The sequence below is a fragment of the Silene latifolia genome, chromosome 7 (genome assembly GCF_048544455.1).
Source record: "Silene latifolia isolate original U9 population chromosome 7, ASM4854445v1, whole genome shotgun sequence".
Lineage (NCBI taxonomy): Eukaryota > Viridiplantae > Streptophyta > Magnoliopsida > Caryophyllales > Caryophyllaceae > Silene > Silene latifolia.
This window is the reverse complement of record NC_133532.1, coordinates 128,260,289-128,283,379: the sequence shown is the minus strand read 5'-3', so window position 1 is coordinate 128,283,379 and position 23,091 is coordinate 128,260,289. Positions and strand designations below refer to the sequence as shown.

At 37.5% G+C, this 23,091-nt stretch overlaps 3 protein-coding genes across 3 annotated transcripts; all 3 read right to left on the bottom strand.

The window, feature by feature from the left end:
* Window positions 1-3,341: 3,341 nt before the first annotated feature.
* Window positions 3,342-6,216, bottom strand: LOC141593131 (plant UBX domain-containing protein 4-like). The gene is made up of 4 exons (XM_074414088.1): window positions 5,864-6,216; window positions 4,471-4,753; window positions 4,257-4,352; window positions 3,342-4,036 (listed from the first exon to the last, which is right to left on the bottom strand). The coding sequence occupies exons 1-4, from the start codon at window positions 6,022-6,024 to the stop codon at window positions 3,659-3,661; spliced, it is 918 nt and encodes a 305-aa protein (XP_074270189.1). The 5' UTR covers window positions 6,025-6,216; the 3' UTR covers window positions 3,342-3,658.
* A 4,760-nt stretch (window positions 6,217-10,976) lies between these two features.
* Window positions 10,977-12,587, bottom strand: LOC141590807 (protein FAR1-RELATED SEQUENCE 5-like). The gene is made up of 2 exons (XM_074411365.1): window positions 12,567-12,587; window positions 10,977-11,924 (listed from the first exon to the last, which is right to left on the bottom strand). Exons 1-2 carry the CDS (start codon window positions 12,585-12,587, stop codon window positions 10,977-10,979), a joined length of 969 nt encoding a protein of 322 aa, XP_074267466.1.
* A 1,099-nt stretch (window positions 12,588-13,686) lies between these two features.
* On the bottom strand, window positions 13,687-21,071 carry LOC141593130 (uncharacterized). Its single transcript, XM_074414087.1, has 14 exons — window positions 20,772-21,071; window positions 19,241-19,383; window positions 18,513-18,962; window positions 17,629-17,738; window positions 17,249-17,393; window positions 16,910-17,151; window positions 16,306-16,430; window positions 16,132-16,175; window positions 15,707-15,838; window positions 15,496-15,573; window positions 14,687-14,769; window positions 14,474-14,596; window positions 14,130-14,190; window positions 13,687-14,054 (listed from the first exon to the last, which is right to left on the bottom strand). The coding sequence occupies exons 1-14, from the start codon at window positions 20,875-20,877 to the stop codon at window positions 13,878-13,880; spliced, it is 2,019 nt and encodes a 672-aa protein (XP_074270188.1). The 5' UTR covers window positions 20,878-21,071; the 3' UTR covers window positions 13,687-13,877.
* Between the last annotated feature and the right edge of the window lie 2,020 nt (window positions 21,072-23,091).

Sequence of the window (23,091 nt, the reverse complement as noted above, 5' to 3'; positions counted from 1 at the left end):
CATCAAAAGACTCTTCTTATTTTAGTTCCAAACTTCAATTCGAACTCTTTTTTTTTTTCACTTTACATAGAGACTCGCAAATTTTTTTTACACACTCACTTTTTCACTTAAAAAATACTCCATCCATCCTAATTATTTGTTCATATTTACTTATGGCACAAATACAAATTAAAAGAGGGAAGAAAGGTCACTTATTTGCGAGTTGTGATTATTGTTATTGCTATAAATGGACAATAATAAACAAATTACCTATCAATTTTTTTCATAATTTAGAAAGGTAAATAAATGAACCAAACACCCTAAATTGGAACAGTTAGTTTCCCTTAAGACAAATGTATTCGTCTTAACATTAAAATAGGTCTAACTAGTATCATCTCACTTATGCATGTAAAATATTAGCAGATAACATTACAATATGAACAAGACAAAAACAGATCACAATAGGTAAATAAATGGCCGTCCCGGCCAACGAGTAATCAAACTAGAGCAATGCACACCTCGTTATACCAAGTACTTCGTAGTTACTCCCTCCATTCAACTTCACTTTACATGTTTGCTTTATCACGTTTGCCAACGCGAGTTTTTCGCGATAAATATCTTTAGCTACGTATTTGCAAAAATTATGAAAGTTAGATATTTTTAATGTACTCTTAAAGACGAATCAAATAAAATCCACATGAATATATTTTAACTTATGAATCGAGAGAAAATTGAAGTTGAATGTCCGCTTGTGAATATTGTGCAAATGAGAAACCTGCAAAGTGGAGTTGAATGGAGGTAGTACTAGTTAGGGTGTAGATAAGTATAGGTTTTGCAAGTATTTAGGGTTTATAGCCCCCAATAAGATAGCAGAAGATGGTAGGGTACTAGTGATACTAGCGTGGTACGTGAACCCCTCACAACGTCGTAAGTTAACGTATAGATAACGTTACAATATTTATATATACGTTATATTAGTACTACTATCCTACATGATAATCAGCCGTACAGTATTATACGAGTAGATAGATGGAGTGATGGAGTATGCATATTGCATTGGAAGGTCACTGCATTATTATTTATTTAGCTGTAAAAAAGATCAGAGGAATGCATGGGGCATTCAGCAAAGCAACAGCCTTCCTTATTCCTTTTCCTACTTGATACATACCTTTATTTACGTCATTTCCATTATCACCTTCCATTTATTCTCTCTTTCCCATCAATTACGATTTCATAAAATTCGTTAAGTTCAATTTAGCTTCATTCATTGCAATTCAATTTATTTTTACCCTTTTCAATCCAGTCAAATACGTCAAGTTCAAATAAGAAAATTGTATGAATTTAGCGAATGTGATGAAAACAGAAAGTATGTTTCTAGTATGGCTCTATTCTTTTCGGCTAAAATGAGTTGAACTAAAGTAAATGAGGTTAAGCCGAACTGAATTGAAATGAATGGAGCTGAGATGAACTGAATGCAACTGAAGTAATAGTTAATTTTGTGAAAAGATAGCTGAACAAAATTAATGGAAGAGGTAGTTCTAATGTGAAACGTTTTCATTCTTGAATCTTGATAGGGGTGGTAGAATACAAAGGAAAAGAAAATTATTCGTAACAAATAAAATGAAGTATGAGCTAAACAAGACTTGACTAGCGAGATTACTTTATTTTCTGCTAAAATGTCTAAAATTTTATATGTGGTTTAAAGAGTTGAACACGGGTAGGTCTCATACAACATTTAATTAAGAGATTGTATCTCGTAAATTAATAATAAGTGTTTAGTTTGCGCTTACGTAACATATGTGACAAGGGGTCTTTTATGTCGACCAAAGTTAATTCAACTTAACTTGAATCCTGTGATTCTGTGAACAAGAAAGAGCTTGAAAAATTGTTATAGGATTTTAGATAAGTATATATAATTGATACAATTAGAAGTAATTTGGCCGACAAATAAAACTTTCGCAAGTCTAATCTAAGACACACAATGGGTGGAGGAGGTAAACTCATTTATGTGTAAAACAGGTAAGATGCTTTCCTCTCCAGGCCCCCTCTTGTCTATCTCTACATACAACTTTTTTTTTTTTTTTTTTTTTTTTTTTTTTTTTTGACGAGGGGGCTGAGTCCCCCGACCATGCATTCCCGCACCACGACATGGACCATGTAAGCCATCTTTTCGGAGGCTACACTGGCCAAATGATCATCGCCCCAACTGGTAGTCGAACTCGGGACCTCTCAACTTCTGCATTTTTGCAAGCTTCAAGATTTAACTCGACTACCACTAGACTAACACCACTTGGTTATCTACATACAACTCGTACCTCCCTTTTTTTAGGCTTTTTAATTATATCTATCTTGATACCAGTCCATCGATGCAATTTTCAAACTCGAGTATCGGATTTTTACATTATTGATTGATGCAATATGTATAAGATGGTGTATAACGATTTTCTTGTGTAGACGAGTGTCTACTGTCTAGACTCTCTAATCGGATTTTTGGGTAAATTTGACAGGAGATTGTTCATGTGGAGCACATCTATTCTATGGTTGGTGACTTTGTGTGTACAAAAACGAATATATGCACATCACAACATCACATCTTATTATTAAATCACATTCTTAGTTTCTTACCAACTTCTATTTTGGGAATGTTTTATCTTTACAAAAGTGTTATGAGTTGATGCCTCAAGAATGAGTTTATTACTTGGTGTGGTAAGTAACAAAGTATAGGACTGTGTCCTTTGAGGGACATCTAAAATTGGAACGATATAGAGAAGATTAATGTATGAGATACAAAGAATGTATTATTATACTCATGTCACTAATTTTACCAAGTATTGTTAGGTTACGACAACTGATTATGTGAACAAGACCATGAATCCATGACCGATTATGTAAACAATACCAAAGAAGAATAACCATAACAAAGGTTTTCGTGTAAGGCTGTCTCACACTAAGTTTTGTCAAAGGGATCTATATTAAACAAGTATTATGACCCATTAAATGAGAAATTAGTTATTAAAAATATCCGTTTTACAAATGTTTTGTGTAACGCCGCATAGCACAAGAATGGTGTATAACACTAAATGTACACGGGAAAAGCGCTTTGAAGGCCAAGGTGGGTTCTAATTGTTCAGGAGCCATTCTGTTATTAGACCGGAACCCGTCTAGCCTAAAGACAACGCATCTACAAAAACCGACCCGACCCATTACCTCATCCAAAATCATTAACCTGCCGACCTGTACGTGGATCACACATTTCCCATTACTTGACCCATGTCAGATTCAAGCCCGCATTTTATAAATCCTAAAAAAAAAAAAAAAAAAAAAAAAAAAACTCCAATAATAGTTCATCACATTTCAGTATCTTGTGAGTTATGAGCCAATTGCAACAAATCAGCATAACTTGCATAAACAATTACCAGAAGCAACTGCCATAGTGCCAATGTAGACAAGTCATATTGGTTCTTACAATCCTACACAGGACTCCGGTCTCCAACAAATAATTCGGATAAGCAGTGCAACCAAAATATACAAAGTGATAGCGCATAAAACCCTCGTCTCGTCACATATTGAGTATTAACATATTACGACAAAAAAAAAAAACATATTGAATAATATGAATATAATAATAACAATATGGAAAATTAAATCCAAAGATAATGAACAAGTCTAACGTGGCAGCCTATAGTTTCTGAATGACGACTGAATTAGCGAGCCCGGCTTGCTCTATCGTCTGGTTGAGATCAGTGAGTGGCTTAGGAGGAAATCCGACGGTCTGGAGCTGGTACGCCCTGCTACCCCCAGGTCTTGAGGAATCAATGAAGGCTCTGATATCATTAACAGTGTGGTGGTAGTTAAAGTGAGCCACCACGCGGGTCCCATCTGCCAATCTGAGCTGGATAGAAGTCGATGGTTGGTCCTGATCGACGACCAAACGCACAGAAGGAATAGGGGTGGAGTTCATAGGAGCAGGGCCGGTTTGTTCGGATCCCGTGGATGAACTGGTACCACCAAGAGTCCTTCCGACTCCTTGAAACGCAACAGTACGCTTCTCAGGTTCCTGCTTGCAAAAAAAAAAAATGAACGACTTGTGTTGAACAAGAGTGTGAGTGAAATGTTCTAATGAGCATAGTTAGCTTCGGATCTTAGGATCCGAAGACAGATATCGTCTATATACTCAATTATTCATGACACAATCAAACTCTAACCATGAACAAAAAGACAATGAAGTGGGATTTTAACAATCAACTATACACTATAAGGTTCAGGTTAGTACTCACAGGACAACTCTCCTCCCTTCTGATGAGATTGACATGCACGGGAGTCCCCCTATCTGCAGGTGTAAGTTCTTGTGGGCACTCCGACTTTCGGATGCTCTGCATTAATTTATTACAACGGGAAAGAAATTATGAAAGAACTAAAAACACCATGATGAGACATCGTTATTAAAAGAAATTCAATCTTTATTAGATAAGAGAGTTCGTGATTTTATACCTCTAACAAGGTTGCATTCTGAGGGTCATCTAAACTCCTTATCGGGCCATCATCAATGGTGAACCCATTGCGCCAGAAAATAATGTTGTGGACGATAGGCTCGGGTGGGTGAGAAGCTGCAGGAACTGCATCCCCAGACAGCATTCTGGCAGCACCAGTGAAACTTCTTGAGCTCGATGGGCCAAGATTATCAAGAGGCCCTTCAACAGCACCCAACTCCCTTGCTTGATTGAAAATTTCATCCACATCATTACCTTTTGGAGGGCCCTGAACTAGCATTCCGCTGCAAACCCACATTTCAGCATTAACAAACATCTTAAATCTTTTCAAACAACAAAGGGTTTTGAGCTTCAGTGGAAAGGACAATAGACTCTTTAAGTACATATGCATTTTAGTACATGCATTCTAATTTGGCCCCCTTGGCTAATTGGTTGAGTGGGTTCTTGATCCCTTTTATTTTTCGCTCCAAGATACGCCACTGATTTTCTAAATGACCCATCATCAGTGATCATAGAAGTGAATAATTAATTGATGGTCAACTCTCTAGAAAAAGAAGGCCTTTCTCCCTAGTGAAGAAGTTGCTTAATCAGTTTTTTTCACCTAGAGACCAATTAAGAACACCTCTGTATCGCTGTGGCTGTTTTGTGTAAGCATTAGGACTAGCATTCTAAAAAAAGAAGTGATTTTTGGTCTTCCGGAAACAGAGGTGAACTAGCCATACATAGTCATTTGGTTGCACATTACACAACTGAATAATATGAAATACCTGTACAGCTACAGCAAGACAAGCAACTAACAAAGCAATACAGAGTCATTCGGGTTTAAGGGCTCTTGCAAGACCGTCCTATGCTCAAGATCGTACCAAACAAGCCAATATTCATTTCTGAGCCAAAAGAGCATTCTTAAAGAACGAATTAAATATATATAAGTGACATGACTAAGGCCCTCTTCTTTTCGGCTGAAACGAGCGAACAGAATTAAATGGAGTTGAGCTGAAGTAAACTGAACTGAATGGAGCTGAGGCGTACTGAATACAGCTAAAGTAAGAGTTAATTTTGCGAAGAGATAGTTGAACAGAACTGACTGAATCTAAAAAGAACGGAAGTAAATAGACTTGAGCTGAACTGGGTTGAAATTAAGCCAGAAAGAACGGGGCCTAATACCGCAAAATCTTATTTTTAGACCGTCTTAAGCTTAAAACGGCCTATTTCCGTGTCACGTAGCTCACTTAATGATTCCTATTATACACACTATATTGTAAGGTTAAGACGGTGTTAAGGAAGACTAACTCGACTACAAAATCACAAATTCACACCATAAAACAATCAGAAAAGTTGAATTAAACAGCATAAACAGTTAAATTAATTAACGATTAAAGAGTAAAAGAAGCAACCTTTTTTCACCGCCAGTGTAGTACTCTTGAGGAGCAGTATCAGAGTCACTATCGGAGTCATGACCCGAATGACGATTCAAGTCGGCCAAGGTTCGAATCCCACCAGCGTGTCTACCACCACCGCTTGTTGATCTCGCGGGTTTCTTGTCTTTTGAAGCCATTGATTTTAATATTTTATTATTATAATAATTAGTTTGAGTTATGAATTTGAGGTTACAACTTTACAAGGATATTTTGATGAATAGGAAAATTATAGGAGGATGATGATGAATTGATGATTATATTCCCCTTTGATTGAGGAATGTCTGGCCCACCCTTTGTTTTTATTTCTTCATTCTTTGACAATGTCAACAATAGTTGAGGATAGCCCTGGTCAAACATTAGGGCCGACCCGTCCCTAGAGTCGATTTTTTTCGGAATGTGTGACCCGTGACTACTCCAGCCCGACCCGTCAAAAACTAGTGCTAGGGCCGGGTCGAACAAATCCAACTCGAGTCGCTTTGCCTCCCCCCTAATTCGATATTATTATTTTTTTTACTAATAGCATATTTTTAGCTAGTGTATCAATAAAAAGTCAACAAATTTTTCATCATTAAATACGGGAGGCAAATCAAATGCACGACAAATCTATGTAATTTGTGAGCTTTAAATTTTTTTATAAATATCTCAATTTAAAAGATTGAGCCCAATTTTAACTCAACATACTTAGTATATCGGTAGAACTAATCAGGCCCAATTGTAAGCTATAAAGTTTAGGCGGGAATATATATATATATTATGGGATTATGTGGGAAATTATATCCTAATCCGGATTCGTTTATATCGACGACGTTTTAGTAAACGTCGACGACGTTTTTCAAAAAAAAGACGACCTTGCCCCTGCTATCTCACTTCACCATTTCTCTCTATTCTCTCTAACTCCAAACTCACCTTCAACAACATTCAACTTCCACCAACATTCAATCCATTCACCCACCACCACTGCCCTACCCCCGACACCGACCGCCGACACACCGACCGACGACCGACACCACTCACCCGCCGCGGTGACAAAGGTACGTTTTTTTTTTTTTTTTTTTTTTGTTAAATTAGTTTAGAAATTGAAATTAAATAGTTTTCTTTCCCTTATTGTTATTGTAAATCGATTAAATTGATTGGATTTTGTTTTAGAAATGAATTAGTTAGTAAAGACTAAATTAGGTTATGTGTTAGCTTTTTATTAAAATTAATTGAATTAGTTTAGAATTTGTTAGTTTTTCTATTAAAATTCATGTTAATTAGTTGTTATTATGTAAATTTTGGTATTGTTATATGTTGTTTGCGAAATATAGTTGATTGGGATTGATTTTTGAGTCGAAATTAGTTGTTGTTAATCGGATTGGGAGCGAATTTGATGCGTTTTGTAGGCGTCACCACGGCCAAACGTTGGAAATGGATGTTTGGGCGTGGTGAAACGCGTTGATTTCCAACGTTCATCGCCATGGAACGTGGGAAATGGATGTTTGGCTGCGGTCAAACAATTAATTCTCACGTTTGACCGTGGTCAAACGTTGGAAATAATTGTTTGGCCGTGGTCAAACATCCATTTTCGTTGTTTGCCCGCGTTAAAAAAAAAAAAAAAAAATGTTTGGCCGCGGTTTAAAAAAAAAAAATGTTTGCCCGCGGTAAAAAAAAAAAAAAAAAAATGTTTAGCCACCGTCAAGTAAGGGATTTTTTTGTTCAACCGCGGTCAAAGAAGGGGTTTGTTTTGTTAGTCCGCGGTAAATTAATTTTTTTTTAAAAAAACCGTGTTTTATGCTATTATTTGCCGATTTTTGTTACTTTATATGATATTTAGTCGATTAACGTGTTTTCTAACAACTTCCAATTTCCTAATGCAGATGGCAGATCGAAATGAGAGAGGAAAGGCAATCATGAATGCTCCGGCTCCGCCTAACATACACGACCGTACCGCCGGCGTTATGTTCTGGGTCGAAGCGTCGTTATGCAGTTAAGCAGCCCACAAGCAGCCACCCCCACTTCGAGAGACGTCTGGAATGGTTATGATGCCTACTCCCGGTCACGTCGTTAGCGAGTCGGAGGAGGCGAGGTCTCGGGAGGTTGCTGGTAGTTACCAGCATGATAGAGATGATGAGCCGTCGGATGACGGTTCCGGGGAGGAGGATGAGGATGCTGGAGAGTATGTGGTCCAACCGAACCCTGCACCGCCGAGAGTGTTGAGTCTGAAGTTGGGTCGGGATAGGAGTGGACGTTATTCGAGTGTTAGAGAGTCCTCTAGCACCGATAGGTCGAGGAGGCCGAGGAAGGATAGTTCTTGGATCTTGAGAGAGCCCGTTCCTGGTGGTCCTAGGAACATTAGCACCCTACGGAGTTTTGGTGGTCACGTTGCGTTCAACAGTTGGTCGGACCCTAACCCGGAGAATATGAGGTCGTGGATCAAGCTCTACGAGAGGCCGAAAGTCATGCGAGGGAGATTAGGAACATGGTTCTCACCGAGGGTGTTGCAGGCTAGGGTACAAAGCGAGCGGGCTTGGGGTTTTGAAGGAGTGTTTTACCACCGGTCTAGATGATAACCTCCTTAGTGCTTTTATCGAGAGGTGGCACCTGGATACTAACACTTTCCATATGCCTTTTGGAGAGATTAGTATCATGCTCCATGATGTCCAGCATATTCTTGGGATACCTGTTAGTGGTGATCGGGTTCTTGTGGCCGGTTCGGGCGAGGATGATGACAGTGGTTTGCGGGGCAAGATTGCGAGGTTAATGCTTCATCAGAGACAACCTCATCTGTAATTGCTGGAGTTAGCACATCTTCTCGGTTTCCTTGTAAAATTATACAAAGGCTACCAATTGGAGGCTCTTCAAGCATGTGCCATACAAAGGCACCGGGAACCACCGATTCAAGACGCTCAATTAGAATTGGTAAATTTTGAACAATTAGGTCGATTCTTATTTGATAAACTCTGGTTTTTTGTGCATTTGTGAGATCCATTTTAGAATTGTATGTTGTGAATAGAATTGGATGTTGTGATTAGAATTGGATGTTGTGATTGAAATTGAAATAGAACGGCCTATTTATAAGCTAGTAATTGTAACGGCTATTTTTGAATTATAACGGTTATTTTGAATTATAACGGTAACATTTGAATTATAACGGTAACATTTGAATTATAACGGTAACATTTGAATTATAACGGTAACATTTGAATTATAACGGTAACATTTGAATTATAACGGTAACATTTGAATTATAACGGTAACATTTGAATTATAACGGTAACATTTGAATTATAACGGTAACATTTGAATTATAACGGTAACATTTGAATTATAACGGTAACTTAATAGTTTTTTCAATGCGAACAACTACTAACTGAGATAACTGTCGCACTATCAGACACCTGACTTCTACGACGTGTTCTCGGAGTTTCTAACATGAACGCTTGCCAAATCTCAATGTTATGTTGGTACAAAGTCTCTAGGTGAACGACACAGGGATCTCGGAAGGTCAACCAAGCGGGATCAAGTGGCGGCATAGGGAGACTCTCAAGGGGGCTGCTAGAATGCAACCGCATCCAATGGCTATGATGTAGGACAAACCACAAAATACCACACGGTAGTCGGCCTTCAACTCGGGTCTTCAATGGCATGATAGTTTTGCAACTTCCTTCCCAAACATTCTTCCCGTCTCGCAGTGTATGACCAATCACACATATCGTCCAGTTGAACATCGTTGCAAAAACTAGCAAATCGTCGCTACACATCCAATGGTCCTGCCCACAACCAATCTGCTAAAAACTCAACTCGTCGAATCGCTAAATCTAACCCCGACATACCGCTTTAGTGGTGATAGAAAACCTCCATATAACTCTGCGTAGATAGAGTCGGACCTCATCTCCCTCGAACACCATTCCCGCATAACTATATAATCTGTCTCTCGGCCTCGCCAAGCGTGCGATATTACCCGGAATCCACAATGACCGTCATCTCCAACATCCACCCACCCATCGAAGTGGCCCCACAAAACCTCAGGTATACCCCACCGTTTGACCCATGTTGATATAAAGCCAATGGTAAAGTTCATTCCCAAAGGAGCACCGGAGTTCCCGATTCGAAATCACCAATTCTTTGTTGAACCTCTGCATTTGTTGAACAATGAGTACTTGGTGTCCCGAACTTCCTTTCTGCATGCTCAAAACCCGACCTGTTTCTAGTGGTTGAACCTCTTGGACGACCTTTCGGGTGCTCATTAATAGGGGTGGCAAAATCTCTTGGTCCTCCGGTCTTTGGAAATCACGCAACAAGTCTATGGCCGCCCTTAGTTTAACCGGGTCACTTTGCCTCATATCATTCGCTAATTCATCCCATAAATCACCGTCATTTTTCGGCATTTGTTGAGGAATATCATACACCAATGTCTTCCAAAAGACATGAATATCCTCGAGATGGACCCTCCTACCTTTTCCGTGCAAAGATACCAAATTGCATGCACAAGGTAATCCATGAGTCGTTCGCATCACGTGTCGGCAACGATTATTCAATCCGATACCCAAACCAAGGCCTCTAGTAAGTTCTTTCTCCATTAACTCTATGGCCTTAGTAGACACGTTTCCTTGCAATAAGGAGAAAGTACGAGATGTTCTCCTAGGTTTACTCATTTCATCTTCGAGTTCTTTCTTAATCTTCGAGTGTTGACTTTCAAGCATGCCGTGGATACGGGACCACATGGAGTCAAGTGTGAGATGCTTTGACTTCAACCAAGCCTTCAATAGAGAATGTGCTGACTCAACACGGGAAGTTGCCGTGTTACCAAAATGTAAGACCTCGTTTGTATAGCATAAAACGAACTTCCCTGCGTGTGGACCCCATGCCGTCCGTACATAATCCACCATTTTTGGCCACTTACGTTGGAAACACTGCCACGCACGCTGAAACGATTCCTCGGTGGTTGAATTGATCACCTTAAACCAACCGGATTCATCATTTGAGATGACAAATTTCCTCATAGTTTCAGTTTGGTATGTTGTCAAGGCTTTTGCATTGACGGCTTTGTTCACATGCCATCTACACAACAAATGCTCAGCCCGGGGAAATACTTGCTCAAGAGCGCCGATCAAACCCAATTCCCTCGGTGACAAATACAAACAGGGGACGCAACTCCGGTGGCATCTAAAATCGCAGCTAACTTTCTCAACAGCCACTGGTAATTCACGTCATTCTCCTTAGGAATCATCGCACATGCAATTAAGAAGGACGATCCTGTGGGTGTCACACCAACCATCTCAATGAGTGGATTCTGGTAAAGGTTGGTTTTATAAGTCGAATCCATGAGGACCACATAAGGATAAGCCCGGAACAACTTAATCGCTTCAGGATGAGCCATGAAAATGTGAGTCAACTCTTTTGACTCCTCGGAAGAAATCTCGTAGAAGTGGACGTATTTCGCTGCCACCGCTAGAGCCAACATTTGCTGAGCGGTGTTTCTTTCACCCATTTCTTCTTTCTTAATTTTCCTTGTTTCATTATACAGTTGGGTGCTTGACGGTTGAGGTTTATCGGGGGATCTCAAATGAAGACCATTTTTAATATCCCTCGGTTGAACCCCGGCCAATGTTTGTTGCCTAACATATGCCTTCTCTTCCGCGTCCAATCTCGCAAAGTGACGATCCCCGTCCTTATAAACGGTTACGTTGTGGTTGTGTACTCCAGCACCCTCGGAGGTTACAATGTTCCACACCACCGTCTCCTTATCATTTTTAGACACGAAATTTTGAACGGCACGAATACGAAACTTGCATGAACACTTCTGCGACCTCCTTGGCTTTTCAAGATCTTCCGTTTCTTTTGGTTTACCATGTCTTTTACATCGAAAATAACTTGCCAACAACCCGTTCTTTTTCCTACTTTTAGCTCCGTTATTTGCTTTAACCAAAGCAAACCCATTCTCGAATGCGATTTTCTGAGCCCAATTGAAAGCATCGTCACGCGTTTCGAAATCTATAGTAGTCTCGAACAACGGGTTGTAATCAATTGGATTCTCGCCAAAATCCTCCCACGATTCCTGTTACAAGCAATAAGGACTATAGTAAGACAATAAAAAGGATTAATAAACAACATAAGTTGCGTAAAACGAAAGAAAAACATGTAAAAACGAGTAATTCATGCCTAAAACATTGAATTCCAACGAGACTCAATAAACGACCGCGGCAAAACATTACTTTCCATCGATCAACCGCGGACGAACAACGAAATACAACTTTAATCCGCGGCCAAACAATGAAAATCAACATTTGACCACGGCCAAACAACGAAATCCAACGTTTGACCACGGCCAAACAACGAAATCCAACGTTTGACCACGGCCAAACATTGAATTCCAACGTTTGACCACGGCCAAACATTGAATTCCAACGTTGGACCATGGCCAAACGTTGAAATCCAATGTTGGACCATGGCCAAACGTTGGAAATCAATGTTTGGTCCGTGGCAAACGTTGGTTTCCAATGTTTGGACCGTGGTCTGAACGTTGGTTTCCAACTTTGGCCATGGTTCATCTTTCGGGGGACATTTTTCAGATTACGCAACAAATTCTAACATTCGCTACTATTAAGTTAATACGTCAATTAATTCAACTATCGAATAGAATGAACGATGCGCAAAAAAAAATTGAAAAATTAAGCAAATGATTAAGTTGTTTACATACCGTTGAATCGAGATCCGACATATTGTTAATTGTTGTTGTTGTTGTTGTTGTTTTTTGTTTTTTATTTAGTTGAATTTGAGAGAATTTTTTTTTAGAGAGATAAAGTGAAAAGGGCATTCATCGTCTTTTTTATGAAAAACGTCGTCGATATTTACTAAAACGTCGTCGATATAAATCAGCCCCCATCCTAATCAGTACTAGCTATTTTTCTTTTTGATATTCTTCAATACACCTTTAAAATCATACCAATTTTATCAAATCCATAATTTTCATCAATTTGTAGTCAATTTTTCAAGTTTATAATTCAAAATCATCAAACTAAACCACCGTATTCACTAAATTCAAAGTGAATATAGTAATTTTTTTTTTTGTGCGAAAAGTGAATATAGTAGTGTCATATGATAAATATCACATTACGTAACTCATATTCATCAAATTACTCTATCATATCCATTCACCAAACCCAAAATAAATTTAATAGTGTCATATTACATATATTCATCACATTAATACATATTCATCAAATTTAAAGTGAATATAATAGTATAATATGATGAATATCATATTACATACCACATATTCGTTAAATTATATAGTATCATATTCACTAAATTCAAAGTGAATATAACAGTGACATATGATGAATATCACACCAGAGAGAATATATTCATCATACTAAATTACCATATTCACTAAATTAAAAGTGAATATGATAGTTCCATATGTAAATCACACCTGAAATCAAAGATCTAACTAACGACAAATCTGATGTAATTTCAGCACTTACCTGATGCATTTCAAAATAATCAATCAAAACATAAATCTAATTACAAAACTATCCAGTTAGATTGAAAATGAAATTTTATGCTTTAGTTTTTTGGTAAATATGGAAGATTTAGGTTTGAAATAAGAGTAAGACAGGTTTATGGTAAGTGATAAACTGATAACTACTTTAGTAATGGGTGGTTTTATCTTTTAATTTTTGTTTTAATTTTTAATTTTTTTAATAGTGGGAGTAGGGAGAACGATTTTTTAAAATAATGCTCAAAAATAAAATATTTATCGTCTTGGGTCGGTATTGAAACTATTTGTTGAAATGGTCCACGTAGGCTCGGAATAATTGGTTTAACAACTATAAGAATTGGGATTATGCCATATAAAAAAAAAAGAAAAATATATGTGATCGATAGTGCAAGATGGTCTGGTTGATGCCATATAAACAAAAGCCTTATGATTTTTGAATAATTGGTTTAACAACTAACAAGGGTTAATTTCCTAACGTACTAGAGCAGCGTAAGTTGACACCTCTCATCATTTCGGATCTAACGGCCGTGGCTGTGTATGTCGGCCAACGGTGGCACAATTGCGTTTATCTTCAATCTCAAGAAGGGATTTTCTTCTATTAGAGGCACTTTCAATATATTCTTGTAGTGGGGGAAGAAGAGGCACTTCATCTTTCACTTCACTAGCTGCTTTGCTTCGAATGACCTGATGAGGGCGTTATAAGATTATGGTTTAACAGTATCTCAAATTCACAAATGGTTGGAGATTCGGAATAAGTACCTTTGATGCCCAACGACGTTCAACCCGTTGACATACGTCCCGAATCTCTCTTCCCGAAAAGCTAGTTAAGAAGAGGAGCATACAAAAAGAGAATGTAAGAAGCATGAATAAGGGGAATTTCATCTTATGATTATAACTTTACACACAAAAATTGAAATTTGGACACATGATATGAAATTTCGGTCTCTTAACTTAATAACGGAATCGTCCTTTTCGGCCTGACCCCGGACATTTTGGGACAAATGCGGTCACAATTCATAGTAAACTTTACAACCTTAGCCACTCGGTTGTAATTAGGTGTCACGGCCCATATTTAATATGTTTGAAGATTAGTAAATTCATACCTTTCAGTGGCCGAAGCAAACTCCATCAATTCAGACACTGTGAGGTGTTTCGCGTACTGAGCTGCTATTTTCTGCCGACAATGCTGATCAGGGAGGCCAAAATAGATAATTGAATCGAAACGGCTGAAAGACGAGAAGTAAAATTTTGTCAGGAAAAAATATTGAAGTTAGTAGAGAGCTCAAAGAGAACGGTAATATCTCGGATATAGTTACCTTATTAGAGCAGGATCAAGATCTTGCTTTCTGTTGGTTGCGCCAATCACAACCACCTTTTTATCTTGCTCAAAACCATCAATCTGCACCAGATAAAAGTATTCTTCACGTGATACTCCAAATTCCCAACTCCCAACTCGACAACAAATCTTTAGAGTCAACAACTTGAGACGGTTCACTTGAAAAAATGGCAATGATCGACACTTTTTCAATCAATTTTAACTTAAAGAAATGCTGATATACTTCAAACCAATACTCTATGGACTATTAGCTACAAACTTGAAGGTTGCAGCCAATATGAAATAGCTTCTCCATTTCGAAAAATACTCACTATTCCAAGGCTTTGAAACGCGATGAAATAAAGCAAAATGACTCGATATTTTGCCTGATATTGTAAAGTAACAGAAGGTTGTAAACTTCACATAGTGATACATCATGGATAAGCAACAAGGCTGCATATATCCAACACCCTCTTACATTACCATGGGCAGGAGCCTCTTAAAGCACTAAAGCCTAAAAGTAATGGTGTTGGCGTTGTAGCCAAAAATGAAATAAGCAAAGCAAAAATGAAATAGCCAATCAAGTAAAGTCAAAGCGTAATGGGATTATTGCACAATTCGAAAGTTGGTGAAGTGAAGTGAAGGCAAGGCATAGTACAAAACTATACACAAAGATAATTGGCTTTATTGAGGTACATCACCATTTTAGCTAGATATTCCGAGGAATTATAATAGTTCTTTAATGAAGTCAAGGCAAAACAAAAATCCATTCACTAACTCGCATACTTATGTACTCCGTATATGCTTTACCTGTCTCAATAACACAGACAAAATTCTACATGTTGCTTCGTACATGTCGTCATCACGTGAACCAGCAAAAGAATCGATCTGCAAAGTTTCAAATAATGATCGTATTACACATAAATAACCAAAACAAACAAAACACAATACTACACCCAATAAGTTGCCGGAAAATGGACGACGACAAAAACATTATCAAAAAATTAAATTAGGCAGATACCTCATCTAAGAAAATAATTGCACCAGTTGGAATCTCATTGGCAAGTGAGAAAGCCTCCCCCAAGAGACGTTCACTTTCCCCATACCACTTGGACATAATAGCCTCAAGTGGAAGATACAGAAGCGGAATCCCCTAAATGACAACAGTTGACGAAGCAAGAGCAAAAGATTACTGAGTTTCAATCTCACTTAATATGCAAAATAGAAATTATATATGCAAGTTTAACTAACACAAGTACATTAAGACTAAGGTTTCGCATTATTATCTATACAAAATATTTGTATAAAGATGCTATATGCCAAATATTCGTTCTGGATCTTGCACCAAAAAAGAAGCCCCAGCAGTTCACGATTTCATCAGGTTGTATAACAAAGTTAGATGACGACAGTTAGTAAAGATGGTTGTTGATAAGGCAAAAGGCTTACCGCCTGATTAGCAATTACACGGGCAGATGCTGTTTTCCCAGTACCTGAGTGAACGACACAAGCATTTACTTAATAACTTTGCTTATTCGGATCAAAACTAATAACTTTGTTTATTCAACAAGACAATATTATAACTTGACATGTTCAAACATGCATGATTGCAATTTTACAAACCTGGAGGGCCTTCAAAAAGCACAGCTCTTGGTCTATTAGACTCAAATTTTTCCCGGGTCCCACGAGCAATTTCATTGTAAACTTCAGGACTGCTCAGAGCCATTAGTATTGTATCTTCTATTTCCCTATATGAGAGGTATTTGAAACGAGAATGGTAGAGGGTCATATACATTACAGAAAATGTTCATTACCAATTATACGATCAGTATATCAGTATTCAGTAATGAGAAGTCCTATGAGAACCTAGATAGTATAACCACACTGGTTAAGAAGATTATTCCTCTCTTCTCGACAATCAATTAATCAGTTAATGATTTCAAATCTGAAGTTAAAACTCTGAAGCTAGATAGTGTATAACCACATGCAATGTTGCAATTGAATCTTAGTTCAGACAAGTGCAATGGAGAAAAGCATTAGCTGGACAACAATATTGGTAACTTCCAATCCTGAGACTTCATTTGTCGGTAATTTTTTAAATGGACAACTACGCAATACAAGCAAATCTGGAATGCTCATAAATGTAGCAATATTGGAGATCTTTTCAATTTCCTAGGAATATACCTTTCTCAGCTTAAATACCTGAGAAGAAGCAAATCAGATGTACCTTTTTTGATGATCATATCCAGCAAGGTTATCCCAAGATATCTCCTCATTTGCATTACCAACGCGGGGCTCATCAAGCCCAAACACACGTACTCCCATGGCTTCCAACTTATCCACTGCTTTCTTCGTAGTAGATGGCACTTCTCTGTTCTGCTCAGATTTCTCACCGGCTATTTGTAGTATGGAGACCAGAGCATCAAGCTCAGTAGAACTGAAGCTTCCTTTCTTTAAAAACTCAATTTTCTGCGAGCGTAGAACATAACACCGAAACTCAGCACGATCACTAGGATTTCACTTCATTTACAAATTTAGAATAAATAATAAAATTAATTAAGACTACCGGCTTATCAGGGCTTTCCAACGAGTGTAACATGAGAACACTGAGATCAGCATCGTTTGGTTTACTTTCTTCCCCACCATCCTTATTCCCTCCACTTTGTACTTGGCCAGGTGGAAGGCTAAGCGCTACCTGGCAATCAACTGTACTGCAATCATACAAGGTATTAGTTTACTATCACTATATCACAAAGCTATAATAGCAAAACCAACAATAATCACCCCTACACAACTAAACGTACTCCCTAACATTGATATTCATCGGGTAGGTTATAATATCAACTCATAACCATGGCTGGCCGGCTGGGGGCAAGGACTTAAATATCACTGGACCCATACCCCAAAATAAATTACGAGAATGAAATTTATTCACTTGATATGTACCTGTCCAATGATTGAATTTCCATGGGTGAACCGCTATTAAGATTTGAAGAAAGGCTAGCAATCAATCTCAGAACCTTACAATTAGAGGGAACTTCGAACATTATCGCAATCTACACAGTCCATATAGAGCAATTATCAGTGAACAGAAGTGGCGCCAGAAGATGGTAACGAATCCCACTAAAATAAAGGAGATGCCTACATATATGCATGCTTAGTAACAGCTCTATTTATCCAAAACCTACAATAGACAGGGCAAAATTGTTTCTTCATTTTTTTTTTTAAAAAAAGCCCTTCCAGCATGATATCAAATACTGTGATTATTCTCGAGCAACAAAACAGAACATATATTGTATCAGTCTTTAACCATTATCATCACAAATGTATAATGAGACAAATAAGCAGAAGACACAGTAGACTCCACAAAAATAACCTAAATAAGTCATTTAGGTTAAACAATTAAAGGCCAACCTTCAAGTGGTAAGATTCATGATAACTCCGAAATTCTAAAAACACTGCTACTCCATGATACAATCGTTTAGAAAACAGTCTTAAAAAATTCTCATAAAAATCATAAAAAAATAAACTAAACATAAAAATGCAAAGTACGAACACAACATTAACGTAAATGCAGTACATTCCGCAAATCAATTATTGTTCCCCTGCACAACTAAACTATGTGTTTTGAATGAGATCCATAAGAAGACACGCTCAAAAAAGAAATCTCAATTGAGTGTTATAAATCCATTTCTGAAAAGTATCTTCGAGAGTGGTTTGCAATGACGGGAAAGAATAATTAAGAATACTTACTATCAAAAAGGAAAGAACAATAATAAAATAAATTTTGTCTGCAAATTGTTGCAGCATGTACATATTAAGATGCAAACCTTTTGGTCTTTCACATAACCTCTGAACGGGGGATAAGACCCATATGGTATCCCTTTACTTCTAAGCAGTTCCCCTAACCTATATTCTTCTTCTTCTGCGGTCTCCTCTAACCTACTTTCCTCTTCTTCTGCAAACCTACTTTCCTCTTCTTCTGCGAACCTCCTTTCCTCTTCTTCTGCGAACCTCCTTTCCTCTTCTTCTGCTGCGAACCTCCTTTCATCTTCTTCTGCTGCGAACCTCCTTTCCTCTTCTTCTGCTGCGAACCTCCTTTCCTCTTCTTCTGCGAACCTCCTTTCCACTTCTTCTGCTGTCTCCTCGAGGTCTTCGTCGCTCGAAGAGGGTGGCGGCAACGGAGAACTCGGAGAGGGTGGCGGCAACGGAGAACTCAGAGAGGGTGGTGGCAACGGAGAACTCGGAGAGGGTGGCGGCAACGAATACTTGGTAGATACCTGGAGAAAGTCGAGCAATAATAGACTTTGGTGTAAACCCACTTCAAATGAAACAGATATGAGCCACAATACAGGTGCCAGTCTGTGACACTGGCAAAATTGTGAAAACTTAATTTTTAAATTCTCATCATTTATCAGAGAGCAAAAACACATTACAGACAAACTGAGGAGGGAAAGAGAAATAATCCGTAGAAAAAGTTGCAAAAACCAAACTGAAACTCCCAACTCAAATTCATCTTAACAGAAACAAAATCGTTAAATTGTTAACAAGCACAGACCTCCTCAGCATCTTCAGCAACAGTTGAAATTCCAGCACGAAGCAGACCAGCTGGCGCAAGTGGAATGTAAGATGACCATGTGGGCTTCGCTATGACACGATGTCCCTTAACCTCATTTGAACATTGAAGTTGGGTCACGTAGACTGAAAATCACACAATTTCAAAGGTAATGAATTTTTACTATGGAGCCATCAAAATCGGCCCTTTATTAACAATCAAAACAAACCAGGCACAAAATCAACACAAATTATCAATTCAACTAGTATACAAGCAGATTTTGTTAAAATCTACTACGTTAAGTATTTTAGCCATCAAAATTTGTCTAAGTGGTTCCATAGCTACTATCAAAATACGGAGTATTAACTTCAGGTGACTCAAGTAGCAGCCATCGATCTCCAAAAAAAAAATCATCATAAGTCTTTTGATGGCATGCCAATGGTGGCATTTGACAAAAGAAGTGTACCTCTGAACTCGTCAACAAACTAAACAAAAACCAAAACACCAGCTTTCAATCCCAATTTTGACTATCAGCCAGCTTTACATGAGAAATTATTCTCAATTCTAACCGTTTTCTCAAAAGAAATGGAGCTCCATTACTTATTAATGGTCCGGATCTAATATTGGATAGATCGGGTGGTTGTAAATATACTTGAGTAGAAAAAGGTAAATGGATGAAAATGAACTATATAATATAATACGAGTGTATTAGAAAATAAATGGAAAGAAACAAATGGAGAGGATCCAAATTTCCCTAATTGAAACTAACATAAAAGCAAGATTTCGATTTAGTGATTCGACGAGCCATAGATTTGTTGTGCATCCCCCCACTGGCAATGACAGGAGCCGAGTAAAACAGTCTCATGACAAGACCAAGTAAGTGTTATAACACAATTGTGTGAAAACCATAAAAATACACCTACTTCACACACACTAAAATTGTCTCATCTAAATTTGACTGCTCAACCAAACTACAATTAGCAATAGAGACATGAATCCCCAAGAGCTCATAACATCCTCACAAAATCAAAGATGAAACTTTTGCGTTTCAAAGAAACTACCAAGCCAACAGATAAGATCATAGTACCAACAACCTAACTAACAAACAACAGTAGCTAAAGAACAAATTATCAATTTCGTTATTAACAACCACAACAATATTACCCCAATGCCTCAATGGCTCCCATAAAATCGCTAATTGGTAAGGTATGGGGAGGCCGGATGTACGCAGCTTTAACTTTGAGTTCACCATTAACAACCCAAGCGATAAAATTCGATTTACTACATTACATCACTACACAAACAATCTTAAAAGTTCATACTATACAAGTGGTTCAATATACTACATATTACTACACAAACAATTTTAAAAGTTCATACCTTTACCTATCAAATATGAAATAGATGAAAACTTTTCAATTGCAGTAAAATAATCTCCAAATACTCAAAATTACGAAATTTAAATTCCCTCAACAAGAATTAGATGAAAACAGACGAAATTAAAGGAAACCAAGGAAATTAAAAGTGATAATACCATGAAAGAAGCGAGATGGAGAAGGATGAGTAGGGTTTAGGGTTTTAGAAGAAAGAATTGCAGTGCTGAAAGCTTTTCTTTGTAGTAATCCCCTTAATGCTGACATTGTTGATTTGTTAGTTGTTTCAGCAGTTTAAAATTGAGAATTTGGTGTTTAATTAATCGGAGAACAATCAATCAATTAATCAATATATCAATATCAATCAAGCCACTTAGTATATTACAAGGACTCATATTAGGAAATATATTTCCATTCACGTATATTACAAGGACAACAAGTCTTCAACTTTCCAAGTCTCCAATTCCTAATAAACAACCCAGCTATTCATTCATATTTGGAAATACATGTGATATGCAATTTTTATTTTATCGCTGTGGTTGCTATAATAATAATAATAAATAAATAAATAACTGATACGGAGTATCTACATAGTATAAAAGCTGAGTTTTTTCTTGGCTTCTGATTGGCTGTTGAGTTTTTATATGTGGGTCCCCCATGTTTTCTTATTCATTTAATTACCCTGTCTCCTCAACACAATTCCTATTGTTTTTTTTTTTTTTTTTTGATGACGATGGGGTTGAATCCCCCCGGGCCCATGCATTCCCGCACCACCACATGGACCATGTAAGCCACCCCTTTCGGGGGCTGCAGTGGCCAAGTGATCATCGCCCCAGACAATTCCTATTGTTATCTCTTTTTTCTATTTTAATTACTTATGTTAAAACATAAGTTAAAATTTCACAATTTACATACATCTAACGGGTCTAACATGTCAAATACTTTTAATATAATTCTAATAAAATACGGTTGTATATTATCTAATATTCAAATCTAATATTTATCAAAATCCGAATCTCCAAATATGGACTATTTATATTGTCACAGTATTGAACATTTAATCACGCTTAATTATATGTTCATGTATATAATAATAGCGCTTGCTATTATGACCCGTGCATTTTTGCACGGGTATAAAACTAATATGTTAGTGTAAAATCGGGAGTTGGAGTGAAGATACCTGCATTATCATCCGTGCCCTTACTGACTGCTGCTTGGAAGCAAAAGTCATCGTCTCTTCCAACATTTTATCGCTTACATTGTCAACCATGTTGCAGAAACAGCCTGAAGTCAGACCCGTCTTATTAGTCACTAAGCTCAATGCTTATCCTATCAGAGATCATATTACTTAGAATTAGCAGACTAATATACATCAAAAATTCTAATCATATTACATAGAATTATTTGTTCCTTTGATTATTCAGTAATGTAAATATACCAATGATCCTCCTGGTGTGTAATTTGAACGATTGTATTTGATTAAAATAGCCGTCACAAAGAATATAAAAGTTAAAGAAATGATTATTACATAATCTAATTTGAACGATAGTATAATACTCCCCCGTCTCAATCAATTGATTTAACACAAAGAATATTAAAGGTAAATAAATGACTGAGACTGAGAGAGTATTACAAAAATAAAAAAAATAAAAAATACAGCCGGAAACAAAAGACAGAAGGAGAAGGGAACAAGAACCTGCTGCAACAAGGAGAAGGCCGTAGATCAAACCCGCCGGGATGAGAAACTACTACTCCAATCACCTTATTTGGGGATACTCCGTATATAAGAGGAGGATGTGGAAATGTAAAATACTAAAATGAGCCATTAACTTTGCTCAATTGTAAAATTAGGCTCTATAAATTTCATTTGGAGTAAATAAGCCCCTTAAGTTCCACCAAAAATGAAATTCAACCTCATTTTCACCAAATTCTTTAATTGGACGTGCTGGGTTCAGACCAGTACAGGTTATATTGGCTGCAGAGGAGTTTGGTATACAAGTGTAGGAAAAGCCCTTTGAGGGGAAGATTGTTAAGGTGCAAACTCACGTCTCACATCGATAGAATAAAGATGGAAAATCATATTTACGAGTGTCTATTGAATATAATAGTATGAGAAAAGGAGTCCAAAAGCAAATCCGTGAGAGCTTCGCCCAAAACGGACAATATTATACTATTATGAACAGTAAACACCAATGCAGAAGAGGCCGTACTATTATGAACAGTAAACACCAATGCAGCAGAGGCCAGCACGAGGTATTCACGCTTTCGCACAACAGTTTAAAATTGAGGGATAGTCGATAATTCGATATTAGTTCTTATATTCAAATCCACTACTTATATGAACGCATTTGATCCACAAAATTATAGAAAAAGAACCCAAGTTCGAGAATTAGCACATAAATGTATTAATCTAATGGTTAACACGGAAATTTTGGCGCCATTAGATTCTAGCTTCTAATTTCTCTCCCGTAGTAGGCGCCA

Excerpts from the sequence above, each read along its gene's own strand:
- LOC141593131 (XM_074414088.1), bottom strand. The coding sequence starts at position 6,024 with ATGGCTTCAAAAGACAAGAAACCCGCGAGATCAACAAGCGGTGGTGGT. Across the intron at positions 4,353-4,470 it reads AGAATGCAACCTTGTTAGAG|AGCATCCGAAAGTCGGAGTG; the intron begins GTATAAAATCAC and ends AAATTAATGCAG. Across the intron at positions 4,037-4,256 it reads GAAGGGAGGAGAGTTGTCCT|GAACCTGAGAAGCGTACTGT; the intron begins GTGAGTACTAAC and ends TTTTGCAAGCAG.
- LOC141593130 (XM_074414087.1), bottom strand. The coding sequence starts at position 20,877 with ATGTCAGCATTAAGGGGATTACTACAAAGAAAAGCTTTCAGCACTGCA. Across the intron at positions 15,839-16,131 it reads GTGTAATTGCTAATCAGGCG|GGGATTCCGCTTCTGTATCT; the intron begins GTAAGCCTTTTG and ends GTTGTCATTTAG. Across the intron at positions 14,191-14,473 it reads TTTGCTTCGGCCACTGAAAG|CTTTTCGGGAAGAGAGATTC; the intron begins GTATGAATTTAC and ends CTTCTTAACTAG.
- LOC141590807 (XM_074411365.1), bottom strand. The coding sequence starts at position 12,587 with ATGTCGGATCTCGATTCAACG. Across the intron at positions 11,925-12,566 it reads TGTCGGATCTCGATTCAACG|GAATCGTGGGAGGATTTTGG; the intron begins GTATGTAAACAA and ends TGCTTGTAACAG.